General features: G+C 63.7%; 2 protein-coding genes across 5 annotated transcripts; both read left to right on the plus strand.

Annotated features, from left to right (window-relative positions):
* Positions 1 to 5,039: 5,039 nt before the first annotated feature.
* On the plus strand, positions 5,040 to 12,019 carry CD6 (CD6 molecule). Of its 2 annotated transcripts, XM_074586530.1 has the most exons (13): positions 5,040 to 5,237; positions 7,134 to 7,190; positions 7,927 to 7,998; positions 8,117 to 8,425; positions 8,524 to 8,823; positions 8,960 to 9,028; positions 9,174 to 9,314; positions 9,499 to 9,627; positions 9,729 to 9,836; positions 9,945 to 10,025; positions 10,137 to 10,313; positions 11,424 to 11,585; positions 11,720 to 12,013. In XM_074586530.1, exons 1-13 carry the CDS (start codon positions 5,171 to 5,173, stop codon positions 11,815 to 11,817), a joined length of 1,770 nt encoding a protein of 589 aa, XP_074442631.1. In that variant the 5' UTR covers positions 5,040 to 5,170; the 3' UTR covers positions 11,818 to 12,013. The 2 variants fall into 2 exon arrangements, with proteins under 2 accessions (XP_074442631.1, XP_074442632.1); XM_074586531.1 differs by lacking the exon at positions 9,729 to 9,836 and having other exon boundaries at positions 5,047 to 5,237; positions 11,720 to 12,019.
* Positions 12,020 to 17,068: 5,049 nt separating this feature from the next.
* Positions 17,069 to 25,798, plus strand: CD5 (CD5 molecule). 3 transcript variants are annotated; one of them, XM_074586534.1, is made up of 10 exons: positions 17,069 to 17,215; positions 18,338 to 18,376; positions 18,742 to 19,035; positions 19,107 to 19,148; positions 19,338 to 19,646; positions 22,565 to 22,849; positions 23,147 to 23,278; positions 23,780 to 23,833; positions 24,263 to 24,385; positions 24,902 to 25,798. In XM_074586534.1, the coding sequence occupies exons 1-10, from the start codon at positions 17,164 to 17,166 to the stop codon at positions 25,015 to 25,017; spliced, it is 1,446 nt and encodes a 481-aa protein (XP_074442635.1). In that variant the 5' UTR covers positions 17,069 to 17,163; the 3' UTR covers positions 25,018 to 25,798. The 3 variants fall into 3 exon arrangements, with proteins under 3 accessions (XP_074442635.1, XP_074442636.1, XP_074442637.1); XM_074586535.1 differs by lacking the exon at positions 24,902 to 25,798 and adding an exon at positions 24,599 to 24,807; XM_074586536.1 differs by lacking the exon at positions 17,069 to 17,215 and having other exon boundaries at positions 18,279 to 18,376; positions 22,565 to 22,847; positions 24,599 to 25,798.
* The last annotated feature ends 619 nt before the right edge of the window (positions 25,799 to 26,417 follow it).

Consider the following 26,417-nt stretch of genomic DNA (forward strand, 5'->3'; position numbering starts at 1 on the left):
TCTGTACGTGCATTTCACGGAAGGGGGGGGAGTAGGGGCACTGGCCCAGGGCCCCCCTGAAAAAGCTCAACCAATACAATGGGTAGTCCTGGGAAAACCGTCACGTGCATTCTCCCCAGGAGTCGAGTGCCTTGGTAACCTCATCATGAAAGGCAGAAAACTCGCCCTAAGACATCTAGGCATTGAACCTGCCAGAATATACCTACCCTTCCGCAAACGGCTCCCAACGCAATCAGTGGCAATGTCAGAGTATCTAGCTATAGCCCTCATCGGATTTGGTGGAGAAGTCCAGTATGCCACAAAGCCCCCTTGGACTCAAATGCTGGCAATTGTTGATATCGACCTTCCACAGAAGATCATGGACCGGCCCCAGTCGGGACCAACGGTCTTCACAGACGCATCCTCAGCGACCTCAACCGCGGCAGCAGTATGGCAATCGGGAGGAGAATGGCACTGCATTAAAATGACCGATTGTGCGCTTTCAGTCCAACAGCTGGAAGCGGCGGCCGTAGTACTAGCGTGCAGACTGTTTCCAACGGAACATCTCAATATAGTAACTGATTCAATGTTCGTGGCCAAGCTTTGCTTAGCCATGTCAGGGCCCGCTGTGTCAACATCTACAGTAGCTCTAATGCTAGAAGAAGCGCTTTTTTCCCGAAAAGGTACCATATCGGTCATCCACATCAACAGCCACACCCCAGTTAAAGGGTTTTTCCAAACCGGTAACGACAAAGCAGATGCCGCTGCTAAAGGATTATGGACACTAAGAGATGCCCGCCAACTACACGAATCTCTCCACATTGGAGCTAAAGCGCTAGCAAAGAGATGTGAGATTTCAGCCACTGACGCGAAACACATAGTAGCTACGTGTCCCCACTGCCAAAAAGTACCACTGTGGTCCAGTGGAGTTAACCCCAGAGGTCTCAAAGCCTCCGAGGTGTGGCAGACGGATTTTACGCTCTGTCAGTTGCTGAAACCTCGAGCGTGGCTAGCGGTAACCGTAGACACATATAGCGGGGTGATTGTAGCTACACAACACCTTAAGACCGACTCCAAAGCAACCACCCAACATTGGCCAACAGCCATGGCGTGGCTCGGCGTCCCTAATCAAATCAAAACAGACAATGGTCCGAACTTTGTATCTAAATCAGTCCAAGCATTCGCTCTGAAATGGGGTATTACTCTAATACGCGGCATCCCGTATAATAGCACAGGACAAGCCATAGTAGAACGAGCAAACCAAACTCTGAAATCTAAATTGGAGGTACTAGCAAAACCAGAAGGTTTTACCAACACTGTTCCCTCAGGAGACCAGGCGTGCTTGCTAGCGACTGCGTTATTAGCACTAAACCAGTTCCCCAGAGGAGAGGCGATGAACAGCCCCGCCCAAAAACATTGGGCCACTCGAGCGCTAGAAGGCGGCCCGTCGGTCATAGTTAGAAATGAGCTGGGAGATTAAGAACAAGGGTGGAAGTTAGTCCTGACAGGCCGAGGGTATGCTGCGGTCAGAAAAGATGGCAGAATTAAATGGTGTCCGCTTAAGTCTATTAAACCGGACCTTCAGAATAAGACTAACGAAATTAATGAAAACTGTGAGTTTCTGTTTACAGGACCGGATCATCGGACACCCCCGTAACCCGTATACCCCAGTGGCAAAAGAAGTTGACAAGCCAGCAGGCGCCCTATCCAAGCCTGGGAGCCCCGCATTGGCAGAAACCAAGCGACGACTGCGATGCCTTTGTGTGATTTTGATTTTAGACCTTGTCACCATAGGACAGGTAAAATCAGGTCACCTTCACCACCAGCCATTTAAATGGTCCTTCCTTCGACTAGAGGACCACCAAGTTATCGCAACTCAAATAACATCAGGCGCGCCCGGTTTTAATGCCTCTCTGTGCCAGCTTGTCCCGAGAGACCGATGTTGGGAATACCTAGGATTTTATATGTGTCCTGGCTCGAATCCTGGGAAGGGGTATTGTAACTACCCTACCCAATACTATTGTAGCCGTTGGGGATGTGAGACCATAGCCCCTGCTTGGATACCGGGTAGCGGTAGAGACAGATACCTGAAAGTCCAGTGGGGTCCATATGGGTGCATTCCACCACAGGCATGACAAGGACGTGGAAATTGCCGATACCTCTTCTTAAATGTCACTGAGCCCCAAGAGGATAGTTGGTTACTCGGGAGAATTTGGGGAATAAGGTACATGGAACCAGGGACAGACGAGGGTGGCTTAATCCTCGTAAAAAAGGAGGTTGTCCCGAACGATCCACTGCCAGTAGGCCCCAACCAAGCATTTGTTAATGAAGCAGTTCTGACCACCCCCAGTCAAGATTACATGACTAAAGAGACCAACAACCAGGAAACATCAACAGAAAAATATACTACCACACCGGTAGCGACACGCATCACCAAAATCCCTCATGGAAATCCCCTCTGGAAAATGATGCAAGCTAGCTACCAAGTATTGAACAAAACTAACCCTAATCTTACGGAACATTGCTGGTTGTGTTACGGAATAAAGCCACCTTTTTATGAGGCTGTAGGGGACATACCTGAGGGGTACGGGACATACCTATACAGGTAAATGGTACAAATCCGGCCCAGTGCATATGGGACACAGAAAAGCAAGGCATTACATTGACACAGGTGGTGGGAAGTGGCGTGTGTGTGTAGGCCAAGTCCCAAAGCACAAAGAACAACCACGTATTAATAAGATACAACTTAAGACCCCAGCAAAGTGGTTAATACCGGCCCAAAATGCCAAGTGGGTTTGTTCTACTACGGGAGTTACACCTTGTCTGTCGCTGGAAAAGTTTAATGAATCCTCAGAGTATTGTGTCCAGGTATCTATAGTCCCTAAGATCTTTTACCATTCCGACGACTTTGTCTACGACTCGCACATCACCCCAGAACATCATCTGTCAAAACGGGAACCCTTTACAGCAATAACGGCAGCTACTCTAATGCTCATAAGAGGTGCGGGACTAGGTACAGGAGTAGCATCCTTGGTGCAACAGAGTAAAGAATTTAATGCCTTGAGGGTGGCAGTAGACGAAGACTTGGCTAGAATTGAACAATCAATAACTGCGTTAGAACAATCGATTAGATCATTATCTGAAGTCGTGTTACAAAATCGAAGAGGATTAGACCTGATGTTTTTACAACAAGGGGGAGCGTGCGCTGCACTAAAAGAAGAGTGTTGTGTGTATGCGGACCACACCGGAATAGCGAGAGACACTATGGCCAAATTGCGAGAGGGATTAGAAAAACGGAAAAAGGAATGAGAGGCACAACAAAACTGGTTCGAATCATGGTTTAACCATTCACCATGGTTAACCACCCTGATATCTACCTTGATAGGGCCGATCGCAATGATCGTAATGGCACTGATCTTTGGACCCTGTATACTAAATAGGCTCGTGTCGTTCGTCAAAAGCCGGCTAGAGAAGGTTAACATTCTGTTGGTAGAACGCCGACAACTGCTTTAAGAATGTGTTTACTTTGTGTTACTCCTAATTATCCCTAGTTGCCCCAAGTTACACCCCGTTATTACCAGTTACCCCCTAATTTCCACCTGTCCACTGTGCCTTATGTTTTTTATTCAAGTTTTCTATTTTTCTCTTTTAGCTAGTTTGGTTATCCATAGGGAGGGGGGAAATGTAGGTAGTTAGGGTCTGGCGGCCGGAAGATATTGCGCTGTACGGAAAGATAGAGCCCCTCTCCCAACAGTGGTTAGTTGATGACGTGAGCAGACGGAAGTGACGTTGTAAACTCGAGCCATATAAGGCTGTGTCACGTACTAATAAACGCCATTTGCCGTCCACCGCATTGGTGTCTGCGAGCTGATGGACCGAGCGGCCTATGGTTGGTCGCCGTGCCGTTCCTCAACCAGGTCGCCACGCCAACCCCAGGCAACACCCCCCGTCCCCACAGCCCCCGGCATCCCCACGGCCCCCAGCATCCCCACGACCCACAGCATCCCCATGGCCCCCAGCATCCCCACTGCCATCCAGCGTCCCCATGGCCCCCCCATCCCCACAGCCCTCAGCATCCCCGTGGTCTCCAGCATCCCCATGGTCCCCAGCATCCCCACGGCCATCCAGCATCCCCGTGGACCCCGGCATCCCCATGGTCATCCAGCATCCCCATGACCCCCAGCATCCCCACGGCTCCCAGCATCCCCACAGTCCCGGCATCCCCACGACCCTTGGCATCTCCGTGGCCCCCACATCCCCACAACCATCCAGCATCCCCACGGCCATCCAGCATCCCCACGGCCCCTGCCATCCCCCCAGCCATGCAGCAGCCCCCCAGCCATCCGGCAGCCCCACCTGGCAGAGGGATGAGCTCTCCAGGACAGGGCGTTTGGGGAGCTCGGTGATGACCAGCAGCTGGGCAAGGGAAGAAGAGCCTTAAATCCACGGTTTTGGCTGTGGGGGGGACCCAGCCCAGCCCAGCTTGTTCATAACATCCACCTACCTGCCGCCGACCACCCTCCTGCCGGGGCTCGGCATGCAGAGAGGCAGGGGAGCTGGATGGCACGTCTTTGGGGTCCCCATGGGAAGTGCAGGGCGTGAAGGACCCTCTCATGGGCAGCACCGAAAGGTGCCGGCCACGTCACACCTTCCCATGGCCTCGCAGGTGTCCTCCTGCCCACCTCAGCCCCAGAAACTGGGGGAGAAGGAGGGAGCCCCACGTTCGTCTCCGTCACCCCATGGAGGTCCCGGAGCTTGGGACCCACCGGTGATGCTGTCCCCAAGCCCATGACCACAGTGACACTCCAGGACCTGCAAATGGTGGCTCCTTCAAGCTCCACGTCCACCCACCCGCCAGTGAACTGGGGTGGGAGCGCCGGGTCCCCATGGCTCCTGTGACACCGGGGGATGCCACAGGCATGTGGCGTGGTCCCCGAGCGCAGCCTGACCCCCCCTGCTTCCCCCCCTACCAGCGTGCAGGATGGAGCCGCCCCATCGTGCTCCTCCGCCCCACGGCGCTGAGGTGGCTTCCTGCGGCCCTCGACCACAAGCCGGAAGCAGGGAGTGCGTGAGCGGCAGGCGGAACGCGGGGCCACATCCCAACCATGTCCCCGAGCCGCTGAGAGAGGTGGCGGGAGGACGGGACCACCCAACCCACCGGCTCCCCGACCTCCATGGGGCTGCCCCACGAATGCTGAGCAGGATGGAAGGGCTCTGCCTGCTCTTGACGGCTCTCTCCGCCACCGCGCCCGGACAAGGTACGTCGATGTCTCTTCCCGTCCCTCTCCGTGTGCCGGGACACCGGGGCGATGGCTCTGCTGGGTTCGGAGCTGGGTACCTGCCACCTCCCCGGGGTTGGATCCTGCCGGAGCAGGATGTCACCGGCGGTGGTTGGGCGCCGAGCGAGGATGCTCCGCGGGCAGTTCCCCAAAACCGAGCTCTTCTCCTTCCCCAGGTGCCCGGCACGGCCGGTCCCACCTCGGTCCCTCCTCGACGCCCGGTGGGACAGAGGGAAGGGGGTCCCAGCTTGGGGGCTGGTGACTCTGGGGACCCTAAAAGGGCTGTCGGGGCCAGCCCGCCCGCCAGCTCCCAGCCCCATGGGGACGGGATGATGGCTCTGCTGGTTTTGGTAGGCACGGAGCAAAAGCCGTCCTGTCTGCTCGTGTCACCAGCATCACCCCGGGATGGGTTTTGGGGACCTCAGCCCCTCTGCTTGTGTCACCAGCATCATCCCGGGTAGCTTTTGGGGACCTCATCCCATCTGCTCGTGTCACCAGCATCACCCCAGGGCGGCTTTTGGGGACCTCAGCCCCTCTGCTTGTGTCACCAGCACCACCCTGGGATGGTTTTTGGGGACCTCAGTTCTTCTGCTCATGACACCAGCATCACCCAGGGCAGCTTTTGGGGAACCTGTGCCATCTGCTCGTGTCACCAGCATCACCCTGAGATGGCTTTTGGGGACCCGTCCTGTGTGCTCGTGTCACCAGCATCACCCCAGGGCAGCTTTTGGGGACCTCAGCCCCTCTGCTTGTGTCACCAGCATCACCCCAAGATGGTTTCTGGGGACCCGTCCTGTGCGCTCATGTCGCCAGCATCACCCAGGGTAGCTTTTGGGGACGTCATCCCATCTGCTTGTGTCACCAGCATCATCCAGGGTAGCTTTTGGGGACCTCATCCCATCTGCTCATGTCACCAGCATCATCCAGGGTAGCTTTTGGGGACCTCAGCCCCTCTGCTTGTGTCACCAGCATCACCCCGGGATGGTTTTTGGGGACCTCATCCCTTCTCATGTCACCAGCATCACCCCAGGGCGTTTTTCTGGGGACGATGCCACCTGCTCCCCCCCAAAGCGGCCGAGCTGAGGCTGGTTTCGCACCCGAAATGGCTGCCAGCAGCAGCCTCGACGCCTCCTGTCAATGGGGGAACGGTCGCCATCGCCTTCGTTTCCGCTAACGGCTCCTTCCCACACCTTCGCCGAGGTGCTGCCGGATGCCACCGAGCGGCTCTGCCCCCCCATGCCTCCCCCCCCGCCCCTTAATCCCTTACCTTTAATGTTTTTAACGCCAAGCCAGAGCACACCAGCAGAGGTGGTGGCTTCCCACGGTGGCCACCCATGGGGACACCCACGCAACGCACCTCACCAGCCCCCCACCCCCCCGCCCTGCCCCCGGCAAAGACAGGAGCGGGCTCTATCAGCCTGGCGAGCTGATAGAAATTAAGAAAAAAGAAAAATGCCCCTTTATTTGGTGAGAAATTGTTAATGCCATTATGGCATTATGGCAGCCCGTGCAGGCGGGGGAGAGAGAAAGCCACAATTCCGGTGACGGTGACAGCGAGCGCGTCTCGCCTCAGCCCTGGGGAGTGAATCTTTCACCCCAAAAAGAGTGAAATGGTGATTTTTTTTTTTTATTTTTTTTTTTTTTTTTCCCCCCGGCGATAACCACGGGAGCCCGGCGGGGTGGGGGGAGAGGGGACAGGGAGGGTGGGATTTCCATGGTTCCAAACGACGCCGTGCCCTTGGGATGAGGGAAAAACCTCAAACGTGACCGTGTTGTCACCAGCATCCACTCCCCCCCCATCCCCGCGGCCCTAAATCATGGCGGGGGGGCCAAGCTGGGGGTGCGGGCAGCGGGCAGACCCTCTCTGTTTGGCAGGGACGGCGGTGGCACCCCGGATTCACGAGGGCACCCCCGGCTTCGGCGTTCCCACCGGTGAGTTGTGTCCCCCCTGTCGCCCTATTTAGGGCCAGATTCTGCCTCCCCCCGACCCCCGTGAACGGACCCCGCGCCGGTGGCGGGGCAGCGGGGGGTCTGACCCCAGGGCATGTCCCCGTGTTCCCCCCCCACCCCCGCCTTGGAGAGCTGATGTGAGGACACTGGGATCGACTTCGAGGGGTGGAAGAAAAGCCGCCCATTTTGTGGCAGGCTGGGGAGGCCATTTTGGCTGCTTTTCCCCGGATCAGCATCACTTTCCGGGGGGGGGGATTTGCACGTTCCCGTGCCCCTTCCATCTGCCCCCCCACCCCCACCCCCCCGGCTGCCTGCCGGGGTGCCACCCGGTGCCCCATCCCCACCAGTTTGCCAGCTGCGAGCCACCCGCAGCCCGGCGGCCAGCACGGGAGCAGCGAGGTGGCCGCTTCGCCCCCGGCAGCCGGTCCGTCTGCTCCTCAGCGCGGCCAGGAGAGCTGGGGATGAGCCAAAAAAGGGGGGGTTGTCCCCCCCACCCCCGATACCCACAGACCTCACTCCTGCTCTCGCCTCGGTGGCTGCCAGCTCTCAGCGGGGCTCTGGGTGTCCGTCTGTCCTGCGGCCATCGGCCCCCTCCTCCCACCGTGCCACCTCCAGCCCTGCTCCGAGCTTCAGCCCCGCATGGCCGGAGTGGGGGGTGGGGGGTGTCCCGGTGGGCTCAGTCCCCTCATCCCCCCACCTTCTCCCTTCCTCCTCGCAGCCCCCGCGGAGCCCACGGGACCTGCCAGCACCCCGGTGGGCGGCGTGGCTGGGAACACCTCGGTGACACCAGGTGAGAGCCGGGTGCCTCCTTGTACCCCCGTTTCTCTGGGGAGGGGGCCGGCGGTGGCATGGGGGACAGTGCCAAGGCCACCTCTACCCCACCGTCCCGTCCCCTCCGTCTCGCCCAGGTCCCGGCGCGTTGCGGCTGGCCGACGGCCGGAGCCGGTGCGAGGGTCGGGTGGAGATGGAGCAGGGGGGTTCCTGGGGCACGGTGTGCGACGACGCCTGGGACATGGCCGACGCCGACGTGGTGTGCCGCCAGCTAGGCTGCGGCCGTGCCGTACGCGTCCACGCCGGCGCCGCCTTCGGCCGAGGTGGTGGCCCCATCCTCCGGGACGAGGTGGGCTGCCAGGGCCACGAGGAGCATCTCTGGGAATGCCCGGCCATGATGGAGCACGACTGTAGCCATAAGGAAGACGCCGGCGTGGTGTGTTCAGGTGGGTGCCGGGTCCGGTAGCCATCGCGTAGGATTTGGGCTCCGGTATGAGGCAGGGATGCAGGCAGAGCATCCCCATGTCCTTTTCTCCGCCCGCAGAACACCAGGAATGGCGGCTCTCGGGCGGTCGGGATGGTTGCGCCGGTCGGGTGGAGGTTTTTTTCCGCGGCACGTGGAGCACGGTGTGCGACAGCACGTGGTACGACATGGAGGGCAGGGTGCTGTGCCGCACGCTGGGCTGCGGGGAGCCCCTCCGGAAACTCTTCTTCCACCACACGTTGCCCGGCAGGATGGTCTACGAGTGCGAGAGCCTGCAGCCCTCGCTAGCCCACTGCCGCTGGGCTTACAATAAATCGGCTCCTTGCCACCAGTCCCGGGCGGTCGGCGTGGTCTGCAATGGTACGGAACCCCCCGCCAGCCAGCCCCGGGGGCGTTGGGCGGGGGGGGTTTGCAGCCATGGCGGGGTGGGGGGTCCCCAGAAGCTGCAACCCAACTTCTTCTGCCCCTTCCCCCCTCCCTGTCCCCCTCCTGCCAGGCTCCCAGGGCTTGCAGGCGCCGACCCCCGTGGCCACGGTGACGCCGAGCAACGTCACCCTCCTGAGCGGTGAGTGTCCCGCAGGGCCTCGACCGCGACCTGGGTTTGGGGTGGTGGTGGGGGAGCTGCAGGGAGCACCCCACTCGCCCCCCCGGCTTAGCCTGGGGGAAGGTTGTCCCCGGGTGTCACGAGCTGTGTCCGTTCTCTGTCTCAGCTGAGGAGGGCCCCCCGCCTGCGGGGGGACAGTCCCCCCTGCACGTGCTCCTCTTCGTCCTCTGCCTGGTCCTGGCGGCGCTGCTGCTGCTCACCGTGCTGGCCTTCACCGCCGCCCTGCTGAGGCTGAGGAAGATGAGCGGTAATAACCACCCCCACCCCACCCCCGCCCAAAACGGGGGGGCACGGCAGGCTCTGGCCACGGAAGTGGGGGGACATTGCAGCCCAGCCAGGGCCACCCCCTTCCCTGGGCTCAGCCCAGGGGCAGCTGAGCGGGGACACAGACACCCACATCCCCCCCCCCACCCCCGGTTTTGTCCCCCCAGCCCACGCTGTGTCGTCCCCCGCATTAGCCAGCGCGGTGCTGGTCAACCACAGCACCCAGCGCCCCGACGCGCCCTCCGGGACCTCCAACGACTACAGGGAGATGCCCCCCAGCCTGCCCAAAGGACCAGGTAGGTCTGGCAGGTCACCCGTTCCTCCCTGAGGGGCTGTGGGGGGGGGAAGGGGGGGGGGGGGCCCAGATGGTTGCCCAATCCCCATCTCGTCCCCCCAGACCCGCTGGTCACAGCCCTCCCCACTGCCAAGGATTTCGACTCTGATTCCGACTACGAACACTACGACTTCAGCAGCGAGCCGCCCGTGGCTCTCTCCACCTTCTATAGTGAGCGTCCAACCGGCCCTGGGACCCCCCCACACCCTGTCCCAGGACCCCCCCTACCCTGTCCCGGGGTGCCCCGGCTGATGTCCCACCTCCCTGCCCTCCCCGCAGACTCCCTGCGCCAACATCCCAGGGACCAGTTACTCCCGCTGATGCCCAGCCAGGACGGGATGGAGCCATTCCCTGCGGAGGGTACGACACGAGGGGTCCCGACCCTCTGTCCCGCACCGCTGGCCTTCTGCCCACTGTGGGTGGGGGCACCCTACAGCCCCGGGGGCTAATATTAGCCCTGTGCCCCCGCAGTGCCATCCCGCTGCAGGGCGAGCAGCTCTTCCACCTCCTCCTCTTCCTCCACCGAGCCCTACTGCAACGACAGCATGGCCCCCCCGCAGGCCTGGGTCTGCCCGCCGCCCCCCGCCCACGGCGCCCACCGGCACCCGGCACCCACCACCCACGGCTACACCGACTGCCCCGGCACAGGTGGGCACCGCCAGTGGGCTGTGTGGTCCCAGGGACCGGAGCGGGGATGGGGACAGCCCTGGGGACGGGAGCAGGGATGGGGATACCCCAAAGATGAGAGCAAGGGATGGAGAGACCCCAGGGATGGGGACAGGGGTGGGGACAGGAGCAGGGATGGAGAGACCCCAGGGAGGGGAGCAGGGATGTGGACAGCCCTGGGGATGGGAGAAGGAATGGAGAGACCCCAGGGAGGGGAACAGGGATGGAGACAGTCCTGGGCGTGGGAGCAGGAATGGAGAGACCCCAGGGAGGGGAACAGGGATGGGGACAGCCCTGGGGATGGGAGCAGGGATGGAGAGACCCCAGGGAGGGGAGCAGGGATAGGGACAGCCCTGGGGACGGGAGCAGGGATGGGGATACCCCAAAGATGGGAGCAAGGGATGGAGAGACCCCAGGGATGGGGACAGGGATGGGGACACCCCTGGGGATGGGAGCAAGGGATGGAAAGACCCCAGGGAGGGGAGCAGGGATGGAGACAGCTCTGGGGACAGGATCAAGGATGGAGAGACCCCAGGGAGGGGAGAAAGGGATGGGGACAGTCCTGGGGAGGCGAATGGGCATAGGGGGACTCCAAGGATGGGAGCAGGGATGGGAACAGCCCTGGGGACAGGAGCAGGGATGGAGAGACCCCAGGGAGGGGAACAGGGATGGGGACAGTCCTGGGGATGGAAGCAAGGGATGGAGGGACCCCAAGAACAGGAGCAAGGGATGGGGACAGCCCTGGGGAGGCAAATGGGCACGGGGGGGCTCCAAGGATGGGAGCAGGGATGGGGACAGCCCTGGGGACAGGACCAAGGGATGGGGACAGCCTTGGGGATGGGAGCAAGGGATGGAGAGACCCCAAAGATGGGAACAGGGATGGGGACAACCCTGGGGATGGGAGCAAGGGATGGGAAGACCCCAAGGACGGGAACAAGGATGGGGACATCCCTGGGGAGGGGAATGGGAGTGGGGGGACCCTGGGGACGAAAGCAGGGATGGGGACAACCCCAGGGAGGGAACGGGAGTGGGGGACCCCGGGGGCTGGGGGCAGGGATGGCAGGTGCCAGTGAGAGTCCCTGTTTCCCCCAGCTCCCCCAGCAGCCCCCTGCGTGCCCGCCCCAGTGCTCTCCCACCCCTGGGTACCGTCTCCGGCAGCTCCCGATCCCGCCGACAGCTCCAGCACCTCCTCGGGCGAGTGGTATGAGAACGAGCAGGGCCAGGAGCCGCCCGGGGACCCGTCCCCACGCCCCGGTGAGGACCCCTGCGCTGGCAGGGCGGGAGTTGGGTGGTAGGGTCCGGGGGGGATTCAGGGCTCCTCTGCCCCCGCAGCATCCTCCTCCTGCTCCCTGCCCACCTCCCTGAGGGGGTCTCTCTCTCCCTCGCAGGCTGGCCGGCTCCTTCCTGCCCCGGGGGGGGCCACACGCAAGACCCCGACTCCTCCGAGGGCAGCGATTACGATGACATCCAGGGCTCTGCCTACTGAAGCTGCCCGATGTCCACGGACGTGGCGGGGAGGGGGGACGACACCGAGGACTCGCCATCCCGCTGCCGACCTCCCTTCTGGACTTTTCCAGCCATCTCCTCCTTGCCGGGGGGCGGACACAGGTCCCGGTGGTACCCGGAGGATGCTCGGCTCAGGCGAGCTGCGTGCTGCCATTAAAAGCTTTTCCCAGCGGGTCACCATCTCCCTCGGCCGTAGGGGTGGCCGGTCACCATCTCCCTCGGCCATGGGGGTGGCTTGTCACCAGCCCTGCCACGAGGCTGGGTCACCGAGCGCTCCCACGGGTCACCTAAAGATGTCCCTTCTGCCATCCCCTGCCTGGCTGGGGACGGGGACCTGGCTGCCAGGTGATGTCCCGTCCCGTCCCCCAGCCACGACCTGCAGATCTGTCCCCAAGGGCAGGAGCAGCCGGACCCCCCCACCCCGTCCCCAGCCCACGGCAGCAGGGAGGGGGGAAGGCAGGGCCTGATCCAGCCCCGCAGCACCCGAGATCCCCGTGGCTGGGGACGGCAACCAGTCCCCAGGGCTGGGGGTGGCAACCAGTCCCCAGGGCTGGCCCTGCGGGGCGGCAGGTGGTGGGGACGTGGGGTGACAGTGTCCCACAGCCGTCCCCGACGCTCCGTAGCAACACGGGGATGGATACGGTGGCCACCTGGAGTTTCTCTGCACCCCACCGGGCCACCGTCCTCCCCATCCCGGGGACACACTGGCCACCGTGCCCATAAACCCTGGCGGGGGGGGCTCGAGGGACGCTGACAGGGAAGGCACTGGGTCCCATCCCAACCGCAGCGGACGGTGCTGGGCGCAGGGCGGGGGGGTCCCGGACCCTTCTCACCCCAGCCTGGGGGTGCAGGGCAGGTACCAAAAAGTGGGACATAACCAGCTTCCAGCCCAGGGCGGGGGGGGGTGGTTTGTCCCCCTCGCCCGGAGCTCAGGGGGTGGGGACAGGCCCCCCCGCGGGAGGGATAACCCCCTCCAGCATCCCCCACGCTGGGGTGAAAACGGGGGCACCCCATAGTCCACCCAGAAGGATGCCCGAGAGAAGCAGCGTCACCCCGGGACAGGGACATTGCGGGCTGTGATGGTGTGGGGTGGGGGGGGGGGGTCACCCCGCCATCACCCCTGCGGCTGGGACCCCCCCTGCCCCAGAGATTTGGGGGGGTTGGGTGGGGGGGCAACTTCCCTGGCTCTTTCCGACGGCAAACCCAACCCCGGGGCACGTCTCCCACCAGCGGGTTTCCACCTCCCCGGCGTGCGACGAGGTGGAGCCGCGGCGGAGGTTGGGGTTCAAGACCCGGCCCCGTGGAAAATTTGCCCCCCCCACCCCCCCCCCCCGGCCCCGCGCGCCCCCCAAAACTCCTCCACCTCCCGCCACATCCTCCAGCTGTTTACCGAGGCGAGAGGCACCGAACAAAGGGGCCGCAACCGCAACAACGGAGGAAGCACCGAAATAGCAACAAAGGCCCCAGACAAAAGGGGAGAGGAGCGAGGCGACGGAGTCGGGCGCGGGGGGGGGGGTGTGCACGGATGGGGGGGGGTGTATGCGTGTGTGTGCGTGTGCCCCCGGCCCCTCTCGAAGCTCCCCGTACCAGGCGGTGGCACCTTTGCCAGGGCGGCCGTTGCCCGCGGCCACCTGAGGGATGCTGATGCCCCGTGGGTACCGATTCCCAAGGCGGGGACCGACGGGAATTGGTACCCACGGGGCCATCGATGCCCTCGCGGTGCTGGGGGGGGGGGGGGACGGGAAGGATAACCCACTCCCCGTCGGGACAGGGGGCGAAGGATCCGCGTGTCACCTCCAGCCACCCGACGATGGGTACGTCGGTGCCAACCCTTTACTGGGCGGGGAGAGGTGCTGGGAAATGCCGCTGCCGCCGTCGTCGTTCGGATAACGGGCGGCGCGCTGGCAGCTCCTGCCTCTTAAAAGGCTTCTCGCGGCCTTCTGGGCACGTCCTAGCTCTTCCCCACCCCCACCCCCCCATCCCACATACCCCCTCCCGACCCCCTCCGGAAAGATATGATAATCGTCCTTCTCTGTCCCAGCGTGCAGCCGATGCTCTCACCGAGAGCGAGGATGCTCTCACCGAGCCGCGGCACCAATCCTGCCGGCGGCATCTCGGGGCCTCCGGAGCCCAGACGTGGATTTGCAGGGGAGTTCCGGACCCACGTCCGTGGGGCTCAGGCACCCTGGGGACAAGGGGAGAAGGTGGAGCTTTCCTCGAGGCCAAACATCCCGGGATGCCGGAGGGTGGATCACCCACCTCAGGTCGATTTGGGGTGAGGGGGGGCTCGGCTCCCCCCACCCTGCAGACCCCCAGCGCGGCTCCGGCTGAATCCCATGGGAAGGGTTGACCCAGGAGAAAGTCTGGGTCTTGCACCCCCTTCCCAAATCCATGCCAGCGCAGAGCCCGTGGCGGGGGGGGCACAGCACCAGGACTCCATGGGACACCCCAGCGGGGCTCGCTCCCATCACAGCCTGGTCTTGGGGGCCAGCAGGACCCCCGGGATGACTGGGAGAGGATGGGAACAAGCGGGGGCCATGGGGAGCACCCCACAACCCTGCAACAACTGGGGGGGGGTCATCGCTGTCCAGAGCGGTCAGGGCCCCTCCGCTCCACCTGGAAAAAGGGATGTGGAGGCTCCCAAAGGAACTGGGAGGGGGTCACTGAGCCGGGGCCCCTCCAGGGATGCCGGGGGCCTGGCTGGGAATGGAGTGCTCGTGTTGCCGGCATTGCCCGGCATCTCTGCCCGACCTCCCGGAGCATCTCCGCCTGCGCCCGGCGGCCCACGGCCGCTTGCCACCCACCCCCCCCTCCCGCCACCCCCGGCCGGCTTCCTCTTGAGTCATGGAAAATCTGCACCCCGGAGAGAGCTTGGGGGCAGGAAACTCCCAGGAGGGCCAAACCCCGGCTCCGGGGTTGAGGATCGGAGCATCCCGTGGCTGCGGGGCAGCAGCCCAGAGTGGCAGCAGTGGCAGCAGGAGGGGACAGGAGCTCCCCCCAAAAAAATCTCTCCAAGCTGCCCAGAAAAACCAGTTTCCCCCCCCCCCCCCCCCCCCCCCCCCCCCCAATCACTGCTCCCCAGGCCCTCTCCTTTCAGCAGAAATGCCACCGGGTCAATGGAAAACAGCTGCCTTCGTTAGCACGCATGACCTGGATTTGGAGGAATTAATTAGGGCACAATCAATTAACGCCTCGCCCTCCCCCAGACCACCACCGCCTGTGCCCCACGTGCCCTTGCAGGGATAGACGGTGTCCCCGGGGTGCCAGCGACTGGGGGAAGCGGGGATATGTCCGCATGAAACCTCCCCGATCCCCACCCCAGGGGGCCGCCACGGTGCCTCGGGTGCTGCCGCGGCCTGTGGGGCACGTGGTGGCTCGGTGTGGCGTGGCGTGGAGTGGCATGGCATGGCGTGGCATGGCATGGTGTGACGTGGCACGGCGTGGCGTGGCATGGCATGGTGCAGCATGGCGTGGTGTGACATGGTGTGGCCTGGCGTGGCATGGTGTGATATGGCAGCGTGGCATGGCATGGCGTGGCATGGCATGGCATGGTGTGACGTGGCATGGTGTGACGTGGCATGGTGTGACGTGGCATGGCGTGGTGTGCCGTGGAATGGCATGATGTGGCATGGCATGATGTGACGTGGCATGGCGTGATATGGCAGCATGGCATGGCATGGTGTGATGTGGCATGGTGTGACATGGCGTGGCGTGGCATGGTGTGACGTGGCATGGCACGGTGTGACGTGGTGTGGCATGGAGCAGCATGGCATGGCGTGATACGGCAGCTTGGCATGGCATGGTATGATGTGGCATGGTATGGCGTGGCATGGCATGGTGTGACGTGGCGTGGCATGGCATGGTGTGACATGGCACGGCGTGGCATGGCGTGGCATGTCATGGTGCAGCATGGTGTGGTGTGACATGGTGTGGCCTGGCGTGGCATGGTGTGATATGGCAGCGTGGCGTGGCATGGCGTGGCATGGTATGACATGGTGTGACATGGCATGGTGGGACATGGCATGGCGTGGTGTGCCGTGGAATGGCATGATGTGGCATGGCATGATGTGACGTGGCATGGCGTGATATGGCAGCATGGCATGGCATGGTGTGATGTGGCATGGTGTGACGTGGCGTGGCACGGTATGGCATGGGGTGGCATGGCGTGGCATGGTGCAGTGTGCCATGGTGCATCATGGCATGGTGTGATGTGGCGTGGCGTGGCATGGTGTGACGTGGCATGGCATGGTGTGACGTGGCAGCACGGCATGGCATGCTGTGACGTGGCATGGCATGGTGTGATGTGGCATGGCATGGTGTGGCATGGCGTGATGTGGCGTGGCACGGCGCGGCATGGCATGGCGTGACGCGGAGTGGTGTGAAGTGGCATCCATGGCACGGCGTGACGTGACGTAGCGTGGCGTGGCATGGCATGGTGCGGCGTGCATCACCTCCTTTGCGGGAGCTGGTGGCACGGGCAGCGCCTGGCACATTTCCTGCCCCGCGGTGACACTCGCCTTGACCGGTGACCGCAGGTGGCAGTGAGGGTGCGGAGCCGAGACAAGCCATCGAGGAGGAGGAGGGGAGGCAGGGGAGGCTGTTTGTGGCAGGGGACAGGTGGCAGGTGAGAGCGGGCGCCGGGCTCCCCGTGGCACCGAGGGTGGGATCCAGCCCTCGCGGGAGCTTGGGCTCTCGGGTTTGGTGCCGTCGCCAGTTCTCCCCGCTGGAATCCAGCTCCCAGAACAGCTCCCGGGGGCTGGGATTCCCCTGGGTGAATGCCGCCGGCTCCCACCACCCAAACCCCCCCCCCCCAGGTTCGCGCCCCCCACCTCTCCTTTGGGTGCCACCTCCGGGCTCTCGCTCGGCCACTGGCAGCTTTGTGGGGACCCGAAGCTTTTACGGGGGCTCCCCCCGACCCCCCCCAGCGCTGGGTATATTCACCACACTCCCACCCTCTGCAGAGACGGGGCAGGGGGGGACGCCGGCATGGGGATGGGGGGGCTGAAACACCCCCCGCCCCCCCCCCCCTCTTTTTCCCCCCCGGGTTTCTCTCCCCTTTTGCCCTCGCCCTCGTGCTCGGCGGGACCCGGGGAGGCAGCTGCCGAACTCGAGACTTCAAACGAGCGTGTAGACGTGACGCACAAAACCACAGAGGGAGGAAAAACAGCCCGTTCTTCCCGCCCGGCCCCCCTCGCCCGCCTTCCCCAGGCCGGGTAGCGGAGGTGGCGGTGCCCCCCCCCCAAACCGCCCCCCACTCCGCCCTCACCCCGCCATCCTCCGGCTCTGCCGCCGAGCGCCGGGGCCGAGGAGGCGGCCGGCCGTGCCCATGGCGGCCCCGCTGCCCGCCCTGCGCCTGCTGCTCTTGTTGGGGACGTGGGGTGAGTACGGCGGCTGGGGGGGGGGGCTTCAGGGGGGCTGGGGGACACGTCTGCTTTATCGGGGTCACTGCTGCCAGGGATGCCCGGTGGGACCCGGGATCCTTGCAATGCCATGGTGGAACCTTTGGGTTTTCCCGCTGCCGGGCATCTTTCGGCGGCGGAGTGGGGGAGCTCGGCCCTACGTGCGTCTCGTCTCATCCATGGCACCGTGCCGGGGGGGTCCCGTGTGCCCACGGGGGGCTCGGGCCAGGCTTGGGGACCAGTGGCAGGGGCTGGGGACCGGTGACAAGGCTGCCGAGCCCAGACCGAAACGCGGGCAGCGAGGAGAAACGCGGGCGCTCTTCGGCCCCAACCAGGCGGGTCCGGTCCCCCCGCCCTCCAAACCCCAGCTCCGGGGGTCCTCGGGGATGCTCGTCACATCCCGGGAATCAACCTAGGGGTGCTGGGGGGGCAGCCAGCCGTCTCCCCATCCCCGTTGCCCGCCATCCCTCGATCCCCACGGCACGGCATGGCGGGGCGGGCACGGCTCCGGCTCACGGCGGCGATGGCGGCACCATCCACGGTCGCTTGGCCCTACCTTCCTACCAGCAGGGATGTTAGTTCGTTAGCGGTAATTAGCCGGCAGCCCTCGTCTGCCTATTTTTCCAGCCATAATTATCCCCCCAGGCCGGCAGGCAGCGCTACGGCCAGGTCGCGCGGATTGATTTATTTTCATTAAAAGGTGTGAAGAGGAGGAGGAGGGAGAGCAAATTCATCGACAAAAAAAAAAGCCAGAAAATGCTCTTCGATCGCCAAGGAAAATGCCGGCACGGCCCAACATCCTCCTCCTCCTCCTCCTCCGGTCCCCGAGGGCACGCGGCCAGCTTGGGGACTGGAGCTTTGGGGACAGAAGTGTCCCCATTGCCGAGCTTTGGGGGACCAAAGCCGGGTCGGCACCGCATGGCCACCGAGCTCCCGGCCACCGCCAGCTCCTTCCCACCGGCCGCGCTTTTGCCCCGGCGAAAGGCCGACCCGAACCTCCAAAACCACCTTTTCCCCCCGGCCCCCACAAAAAATAACCCGGCGACAGGTGACCAAGAGGTGTCCCTAAGGACTGACACCTTGTCCCCCTCTCTCTTGCAGCCGTCCCCGTCCCCGGAGGAGCCGCCTTCATCCCCGCAGGTGAGCGTGCGTGGCCGGGGAGTGGGGGGGGGGACACGGATGGACGATGCCTTGGGCATGGCTTCGCCGCTTCGTTAGCGGTTCCTTCGTTTAGCGTGGCAGCTGCCGGAGCTGCAGCCGGGTCTCCCCCTCCCCAAAAAAAAAAATAACGCTCCGTTTCCTTCCTGCCCCACTTTGCCAGAAGCTCCGGCCGCCATCGCGGGGCACGCCGCTGCCCGGCTCTGGGCGCCGAAACCCGGCCAGGGCTTTTTTTCGTTGTTTTTTTTTTTTTTTTCCCCCCAACCTCTGGGTGGAAAAAAAAGCCAAAAAAAGGCACCGCCAAGGGAAGGAAAACCCCCTAACGCCCGTGTTTTTTTCCCCCCTAGATCTCAGCCTGCAGCTCCGCGGCGGCGGCTGCCGCTGCGCCGGGATGCTGGAGGTGAAGTGGAAAGGCCGATGGAACCGCGTGTGCCGGGATAACCCGAGCGAAACCTTCAGGGGCGACATCTGCCAGCGGCTGGGCTGCGGCCCCCCCATGGCCGAGCCCCTCCAGCTCGTCTTGACCGGCGGGAAGGAGCCACGCAACTCGACGCTGCGGTGCCAGCGGCCGGTGGCCACCGTGACGGCGTGTCAGTGGGTGCCGGCAAACTGCACGGAGCACGCCGTCCTCGCCTGTGGCGGTGAGCCCGGACCCCCCCATCCCTGGGGATCACCTCCCCCACACAACCTGACCCTTCTTTTCTCCTTTCAGAGCCCCCGCCGGCGACCCCCAGAACCACCCCGGAGCCCACCGGTAAGAGCCCCGTCCCGTGCCGAGGCGGCCGGGTCTCGTTAATAGCGTTTGCAGCATCCACGGGTTAATTAACCGTCGGAGGCGGAAAGCTCGGGGACTTTCTTCTCAATAACGGGAAGAAATGACATCCCGGTGTGTAACGAGATGATTATTTCTCCCCCCCCCCCCGGCCCCGCCATCCCTCGGCAGGACCCGCCAGGCTGCAGCTGGTGGATGGAGATTCCAACTGCTTGGGTTTCCTGGAGCTGCACAGGGAAGGGCTGTGGGGGGCCGTGGCGGCCAACCCGGGGGTGTCCCCGGAGCTGGCCACCCGCCTCTGCCGGGCTCTGGGCTGCGGCACCGCCGTCGACGGCCGCGGCCAGGCCGAGCCGGAGCCCAAAAGCCACTTGCCGGTGCGGTGGGAAGCGACGGAACCCTGCGAGAACCGGCCCCTCTTCGACTGCTTCAACAGGACCCGCGCCCGGCGGGGAAGGACGCCCGCCTTCATCATCTGCTCCGGTGAGAACTCGTCCCGCCACGGCTCCCAACTTCCCCGACTGCTTGGCTTGTGCTCCGGGACCACCGGCTGCTTTTCCCGCTGGGAAAACCCCGGGGAGGTGGGATCGCTGGGCTGGATGGCCGGCCCGGGGAGGGGCGGGGGGGTTGAAGCCCCGAGAAGGGTGACAGCCCCGTCCCCCTCTGCCCCGTGCACCCCGTCCACCCACTCCTGCTCTTCCTCTCCGGCGTGCCAAGGCAAAACAGGAAATCTCCCCCGGGCGCTGGCTCCCCGGCAGCGGCGCCCCCAGCCCCCCGGGGCTCCCATCGTGCCAGCGCTGCCCATAGGGAAAGGCGGGGAGCGAGAGCAGCGCGCAGCCAGCGCCATGTTGGCGCCCCCGAAAACCAACACAGGGGGGCCGGGTGTGCCGGCAGGGCCCAGCACCCTGCTCGTCCGCACCCCTCGGGTGCTTGCCGCGAGCGTCTCCCCGCCATGAGCATCCCCCTACCACAAGCATTGCCCTGCTGCAAGCTCCTCCCTGCCACGACCATCTTCCTTCCCTGAGCATCCCCGTGCCGTGACCATCTCCCCACCGTGACCATCTCCCCGCTGTGACCATCTCCCTGCCGTGACCATCTCCCCACCGCGAGCATCTCCCTGCCGCGAGCATCTCCTTGCCATGACCATATCCCCTGCCCCGAGCATCTCCCCATCACAAGCATCTCCCTGCCGTGAGCATGTCCCTGCCGTGAGCGTGTCCCTGCCGCAACCATCTCCCTGCCACGAGCATCTCCTTGCTATTACCATCTCCCCGCCATGAGCATCTCCCTGCTGCAACCATCTCCCCGCTGTGAGCATGTCCCTGCCGCGAGCATCTCCCTGCCACGAGCATCTCCCCCGCCATGAGCATCTCCTTGCTATTACCACCTCCCCGCCATGAGCATCTCCCTGCCGTGACCATCTCCCCGCTGTGACTATCTCCCTTCCCTAAGCATCGCCCTGCTGTGACCATCTCCCCTGCCACCGAGCATCTCCTTGCCGCAACCATCTCCCCGCCATGACCATCTCCCTGCCATGAGCATCTCCTTGCTGCAACCATCTTCCCGCTATGGGCATCTCCCTGCCACGAACATCTCCCTGCTGTGACCATCTCCCTTCCCTAAGCATCTCCCTGCTGTGACCATCTCCCCTGCTGCAACCATCTTCCCGCCGTGAGCATCTCCCTGCCACGAGCATCTCCTTGCTATTACCATCTCCCCACTGCAACCATCTTCCCACCGTGAGCATCTCCCTGCCACAAGCATCTCCCTGCCATGAGCATCTCCCTGCTGCGACCATCTCCCCTGCTGCAACCATCTCCTTGCTGCAACCATCTTCCCGCTATGGGCATCTCCCTGCCACGAACATCTCCCTGCTGTGACCATCTCCCTTCCCTAAGCATCTCCCTGCTGTGACCATCTCCCCTGCTGCGACCATCTCCCCTGCTGCAACCATCTTCCCGCCGTGAGCATCTCCCTGCCACGAGCATCTCCTTGCTATTACCATCTCCCCGCTGCAACCATCTTCCCAGCGTGAGCATCTCCCTGCCACAAGCATCTCCCTGCCATGAGCATCTCCCTGCTGTGACCATCTCCTTGCTGTGACCATCTCCCCTGCTGCAACCATCTCCTTGCTGCAACCATCTTCCCGCTATGGGCATCTCCCTGCCATGAGCATCTCCCTGCCATGACCATCTCCCTGCCAGGAGCATCTCCCCCGCCATGAGCATCTCCTTGCTGCAACCATCTTCCCGCTATAGGCATCTCCCTGCCACGAACATCTCCCTGCTGTGACCGTCTCCCTTCCCTAAGCATCTCCCTGCCGTGACCATCTCCCTGCCGTGACCATCTCCCTGCTGTGACCATCTCCCCTGCTGCAACCATCTTCCCGCCGTGAGCATCTCCCTGCCACGAGCATCTCCTTGCTATTACCATCTCCCTGCCATGAGCATCTCCCTGCTGCAACCATCTTCCCACCGTGAGCATCTCCCTGCCACAAGCATCTCCCTGCCATGAGCATCTCCCTGCCGTGACCATCTCCCTGCCGTGACCATCTCCCTGCTGTGACCATCTCTTTGCTGTGACCATCTCCCTGCCACGAGCATCTCCTTGCTATTACCATCTCCCTGCCATGAGCATCTCCCTGCTGCAACCATCTTCCCACCGTGAGCATCTCCCTGCCACAAGCATCTCCCTGCCGTGACCATCTCCCTGCCGTGACCATCTCCCTGCCGTGACCATCTCTTTGCTGTGACCATCTCCCCTGCTGCAACCATCTCCCCGCTGTGAGCATCTCCCTGCCGTGACCGTCTCCCTGCTGTGAGCTTGTCCCTGCTCTGAGCATCTCCCCGCAGCGAGCGTCTCCCTGCCGCAAGCGTCTCCTTGCTGCAAACATCTCCCCACCATGAGCATCTCCCTGCCGTGACCATCTCCCTTCCCTGAGCATCCCCCCGCCGTGACCACCTCCCTGCCGTGACCATCTCCCTTCCCTGAGCATCTCCCTTCCCTGAGCATCTCCCCGCAGAAGAGCTTGGTGCCGGCGCCGCAGCAGGGAGAGCCGAGCCGCGGGGCGAGGAGGGGGCTGGCTGGGAGGGGGTCCTGCCATCTGCCCCAGCTCAGCAGCCCTCCCGCGGGGTTTTGGCGGGGGGGGTGGTCTCGGGGGCTGCCGGGCGGCAGCTGGCGGAGCGGGCTTCCCCGCCGCGTCTCCCACGGGGACGGCTCAAAGCTCCTCAACGCGTGACCCCGCGACGGCTCGGGCGCATCCCCCGGTCCCCGGGGCACAAGGAGAAGCCGAGATGCCGGGAGCATCCCGGGAAGGAGGACCACGCGCCGGTGACGATGGCCGAGCCCTGGCTGAGATGTCTCCCCCCGGATCTGAGCCCTCTCTGCCTTCTCTCCCCCAGGCCCCGAGCCCCGGGCCCTGCGGAGGCTGGCGGCCGGTCCCACGCCGTGCGAAGGGGACATCGAGGTCTTTCACGAGGGACAATGGCGGGTGCTGTGCGACAACTGGGCGCAGCGAACCCAACGGGGCCGGCAGCTGTGCCAGGAGCTGCGGTGTGGCAACCTCTCCTCCAGCGCCGAGGTCCAGGACCCCCCCGTCATGGGTGTCACCTGCGGGGTCCCCACCCTGCACCTCTGCCCCACCAGGCTGGGGCGTCCCCAGACCTGTTCCCGGACCAGAATCGTGTGTAAGCCGCCGTGCCGGGCTTGACTCCCCCCTGGGGGGGGACGGCGGGGCATGGGGCGGTGGAGCCCGCGGCACCCAGTGCCAGGCGTCCCCTGACGCTGGGATCTGGGATTTCCAAGGGTGAACGCCCGGGGAACGGGGCAGAGGGTGGGAGCTGGGGGCAGGCGATGGGGAAAGCCTGGCCTGCGGGGCTCCCCGCAGCCCTCCCAGCAAGGGGGGGGGGGGTGCTCAAGCTGCCGCCATCGGCCACCACCCGGGCAACGAGGGTCTCGCCCGGTGACACCCGTTCTGTCCCCAGGCCAGGACTCCAAGCCGCTTCCCGTCGGCACGTCGGCAGGCACCGTCGCGAGCATCTGCCTGGCTCTCCTCCTCTTCGGCGTCCTCTTGCTCATCTGCGGCCCTCCTGCCTACAGGAGGCTGATGAAGAGAAGTAGGTGACGAGCTCCGGACCCTCTTCTCTTCTTCCTCCTCCTCCTCCTCCTCCTCTTCTTCCTCATCCCGCTCTGCCATCGCCACTTTGGCAGCTCCGTGCATCCATCCCTGCAGCTTCCCCCCCCATCTCCTTGCGGCGGGGAGATGGTGGTGGTGGTGGTGGTGGGGTCAGGAGATGTACGTGCCACTCAGCCCCACAGATCGCCCCCACCACCCCCCCCTCGCCCCATTGTCCCCGAGCCCGCCCCACATGGCGCGGGCACGGAGAAGGGGAGCGGGGTGCCTTTTTCAAGCCGCGGGGGGGACGGATTAGGACACAAAAGAGGGTCTCAGGGGGCGGCGGGGGGATTATCGGGGGGGTTGGGATGGAGATTATTCGGGATGACATATGGAGCTGGCGGGGGCGGGGGGGGGGAGGCAGGAGGCATGGGGGCAGACCCCCCCCACCCCCCCCCCCAGCGAAATCCCCCCAACTCAGCGCCCCACCTCTGCCTTCCAGTCTCCAAAAAGAAGCAGCGCCAGTGGATCGGGCCCACGGGACTCAACCAGACGGGTGAGGAGCAGCTCGGCCGTGCCCCCCCCCCCTCCCCCATATCCTCCGTGGGGCTGGGGGTCCGATCACCTCCCCCCCGCCCCCCAGCCCATCGCCGGCCGCAGCAGGCGGAGGTGCGAACGGGCTCGCCCCCAGCCCCCGGCCCCGGTTTCCTGCCGCCGCGTTGACTCATCGGCGCGATATTGACTCAGCCGGGGAGAACCGAACCCCGCTTTTACTCAGGCCCCCCCCCCCCTTCCCAGTGAGGGGGGGGGGGTGTGTGTGCGTGTGTGTGTGGGTGTGTGTGCGCACGTCGCCTCAAACCTTTCTGTTTCAGCCCCAAATCCTTCCTCCCCCCCCTTCCCTTCCCCGAAAAAAAAAAAAAAAAAAAAAAATTAATCCTGACTTTTTCTCCCCCCCCCCCCCCCCCCCCCCCCCCGCGGCTCCCAGTCTCCTTCCACCGCAACAGCACCGTCGCCCCCAGGCCGCGGGCGGAGGGGCAGCGGGCGCAGGGGGGGGACAACGACTACGTTCAGCCCCCCCAGAAGAGCTCCCACCTCTCGGCTTACCCAGGTAAGGGCAGGGGGACGCCGGGAACGGCTCCTCCGTACTCCCCATCCCGCAGGCACCGGGGGGAATGACACCCCCCCCCCCCACCACCCCCCCCCGAGTCCGCCCGGGGTGAAAACATCACGGCAAGAGTTTTGCCGACACGGGGCGAGGGGCTGTGCCGGCCCCCCCCCCCCAACCCCCATAATTTGTCGCATCCGTCTCCCCCCCCCGCAGCCCTGGAAGGTGCGTGCAGAGCGTCCAACCCTCCGGACAACTCCTCCGACAGCGACTACGACCTTCATTCCACCCGCAGAGTGTGACACACACACCCCCCCCCCCCGCCCCATCTAACCAGAGCTGGGACCCCCCCCCCAGGCCGCCCAGGTCCCCCAGCAGAGCCTTCCCCCCCCCCCCCCACCCAGCGCGGTGACAAAGCTGAGCAACTGCTGAATTAGCGGCTTTTCTTGCATTTTGGGGGGGGGGGGGGGGGGGGTAAGCGACCTTGTTTCCGTCCTCAGCCACCTTCCCGCCCTGCAGGCAGAGGTGGGACGCAGCCTAAAAAATTTGGAGCAACCCCCCATCCAGCTGAACCCCCCCTCGGCAGCAGCAGCGGCGGCGGCGGGGGGGGGGGGGAAGAAGGAGATGATTATTGACGGTCCCTTCCAACCCAAACCCTGCTGGGATTCCACGCCGTGCTGAGCTGAAGGAAGAGACGGGGGACAAAAACCTACCCGCATCCCCCCGCAAGCGCCACGGGAGACCCTGGGGGCCAGGACAACCCCCCCCCGGCCCTGCCACGGGAGACCTCAGGGGCCAGGACAAACCCCTGGCCCCGGCAAGTCCCTGCTCGACTCGGAGCCAAATTTGCCCCGTCTTCTCCGTACCGGGCACCGGGATCGCAGGGCTCGGCTTCGGCTGCACCCCGGTACCCCAGCACCTTTCCGAGCAAGTTTCCTCTTGCTTTTGAGCCTCCCTCGTAGGAGGGAAGCCGGTGGGGGGGGGGGGATTATTTTTTTTTGTTTTGTTTAAATTATGAGTCTAAAAGGCAGCTGGGTCGCAACAGGCTTCATACCCCCACCCAGAGCGGGGCGGCCACGCTCCCAAAGGGGTTTGCCGGCTTCTCCCTCTCTCAAAACCGGGATAACCACACTCCTCCTCCCACCCCGGCCGGGCTGAAAGCGATACCGGGGTGCTGAGCTTCGGAGAAAGATGAAGAAAGACGGTGGCGGCGGCGGGGGGGTGGGGTGGGGGGGAAAGCAGCAAAACCAGCCTTTGCGTGGGACGGCGGCGAGATTTGGGCAGAGGCAGAAAGCAAAGCAGGGATGCGAGGAGCACGGGGAAGGCAGAAATACCGAGAACAAGTCTGAGATATTTAACGAGCGATAAGTGTTGGAATAAATTTGGGTTGTTTGTTGTTTTTTTTTTCTAGTAATTACAGTTTGTTCTCTTCCTTCTGACGCCACCGGTGCCGGGCCTTCGACCATCTAATTCCCAACCGGGGAGGGAAACCGCGGGATGGTGCCAGAGGAGGGGAAAGATGGGTTGACGCGGAAGATGCCCCAGGCTAAACGGGCCCCTTAGGGAAGATGAAAACCAGAGAGGAGGAGAGACGAGCGGGAAGAAGATGGTCCTGCGAGAGGGCGAAAGGTTTTATCGACCAAAATCCAGGGGAAGTGGGGTGTAGGGAGGCCAGGAGGGCCATAAAAAGATCGATAGAACGCGTCAGCTGCACGCCCCGCCGTTTCCGAAAGCAAGCGCCGCCGTGACCCCCGCGTGCAGTTCATCAAATTTTATTACTGTAATTAACCACAGACAGGGAATCGCTTCCGTCCAAGCCCACAAGCGTTTGCCTCGTTCTAGTCCATTAGTAAATCTTTCCTTATAAATAACTTAACGGGGATAACAGGCAGGACTCGAAGGATAAAGTGCTGAGCAAAGCAAATCCCGGTACCGTTAACTTGTCGCTCCCTCCGTTATCTAGTGTTTCCTGAGAAGGGGGAGCCCGCAGCACCCTAAAGCCCCCCCCTTCCTCCCCCCCGCCCCGTTCCCCTGG

This window comes from Larus michahellis, chromosome 4 (assembly GCF_964199755.1).
Source record: "Larus michahellis chromosome 4, bLarMic1.1, whole genome shotgun sequence".
Classification (NCBI taxonomy): Eukaryota; Metazoa; Chordata; class Aves; order Charadriiformes; family Laridae; genus Larus; species Larus michahellis.

Bases quoted from the DNA above. Each gene is read 5' to 3' on its own strand.
- CD5 (XM_074586534.1), top strand. From the start codon at position 17,164: ATGGCGGCCCCGCTGCCCGCCCTGCGCCTGCTGCTCTTGTTGGGGACG. The intron at 18,377-18,741 runs GTGAGCGTGCGT...TTTCCCCCCTAG, and splicing joins AGCCGCCTTCATCCCCGCAG to ATCTCAGCCTGCAGCTCCGC. The intron at 22,850-23,146 runs GTAAGCCGCCGT...TTCTGTCCCCAG, and splicing joins TTCCCGGACCAGAATCGTGT to GCCAGGACTCCAAGCCGCTT.
- CD6 (XM_074586530.1), top strand. From the start codon at position 5,171: ATGCTGAGCAGGATGGAAGGGCTCTGCCTGCTCTTGACGGCTCTCTCC. The intron at 8,426-8,523 runs GTGGGTGCCGGG...CTCCGCCCGCAG, and splicing joins CGCCGGCGTGGTGTGTTCAG to AACACCAGGAATGGCGGCTC. The intron at 9,315-9,498 runs GTAATAACCACC...TTGTCCCCCCAG, and splicing joins GAGGCTGAGGAAGATGAGCG to CCCACGCTGTGTCGTCCCCC.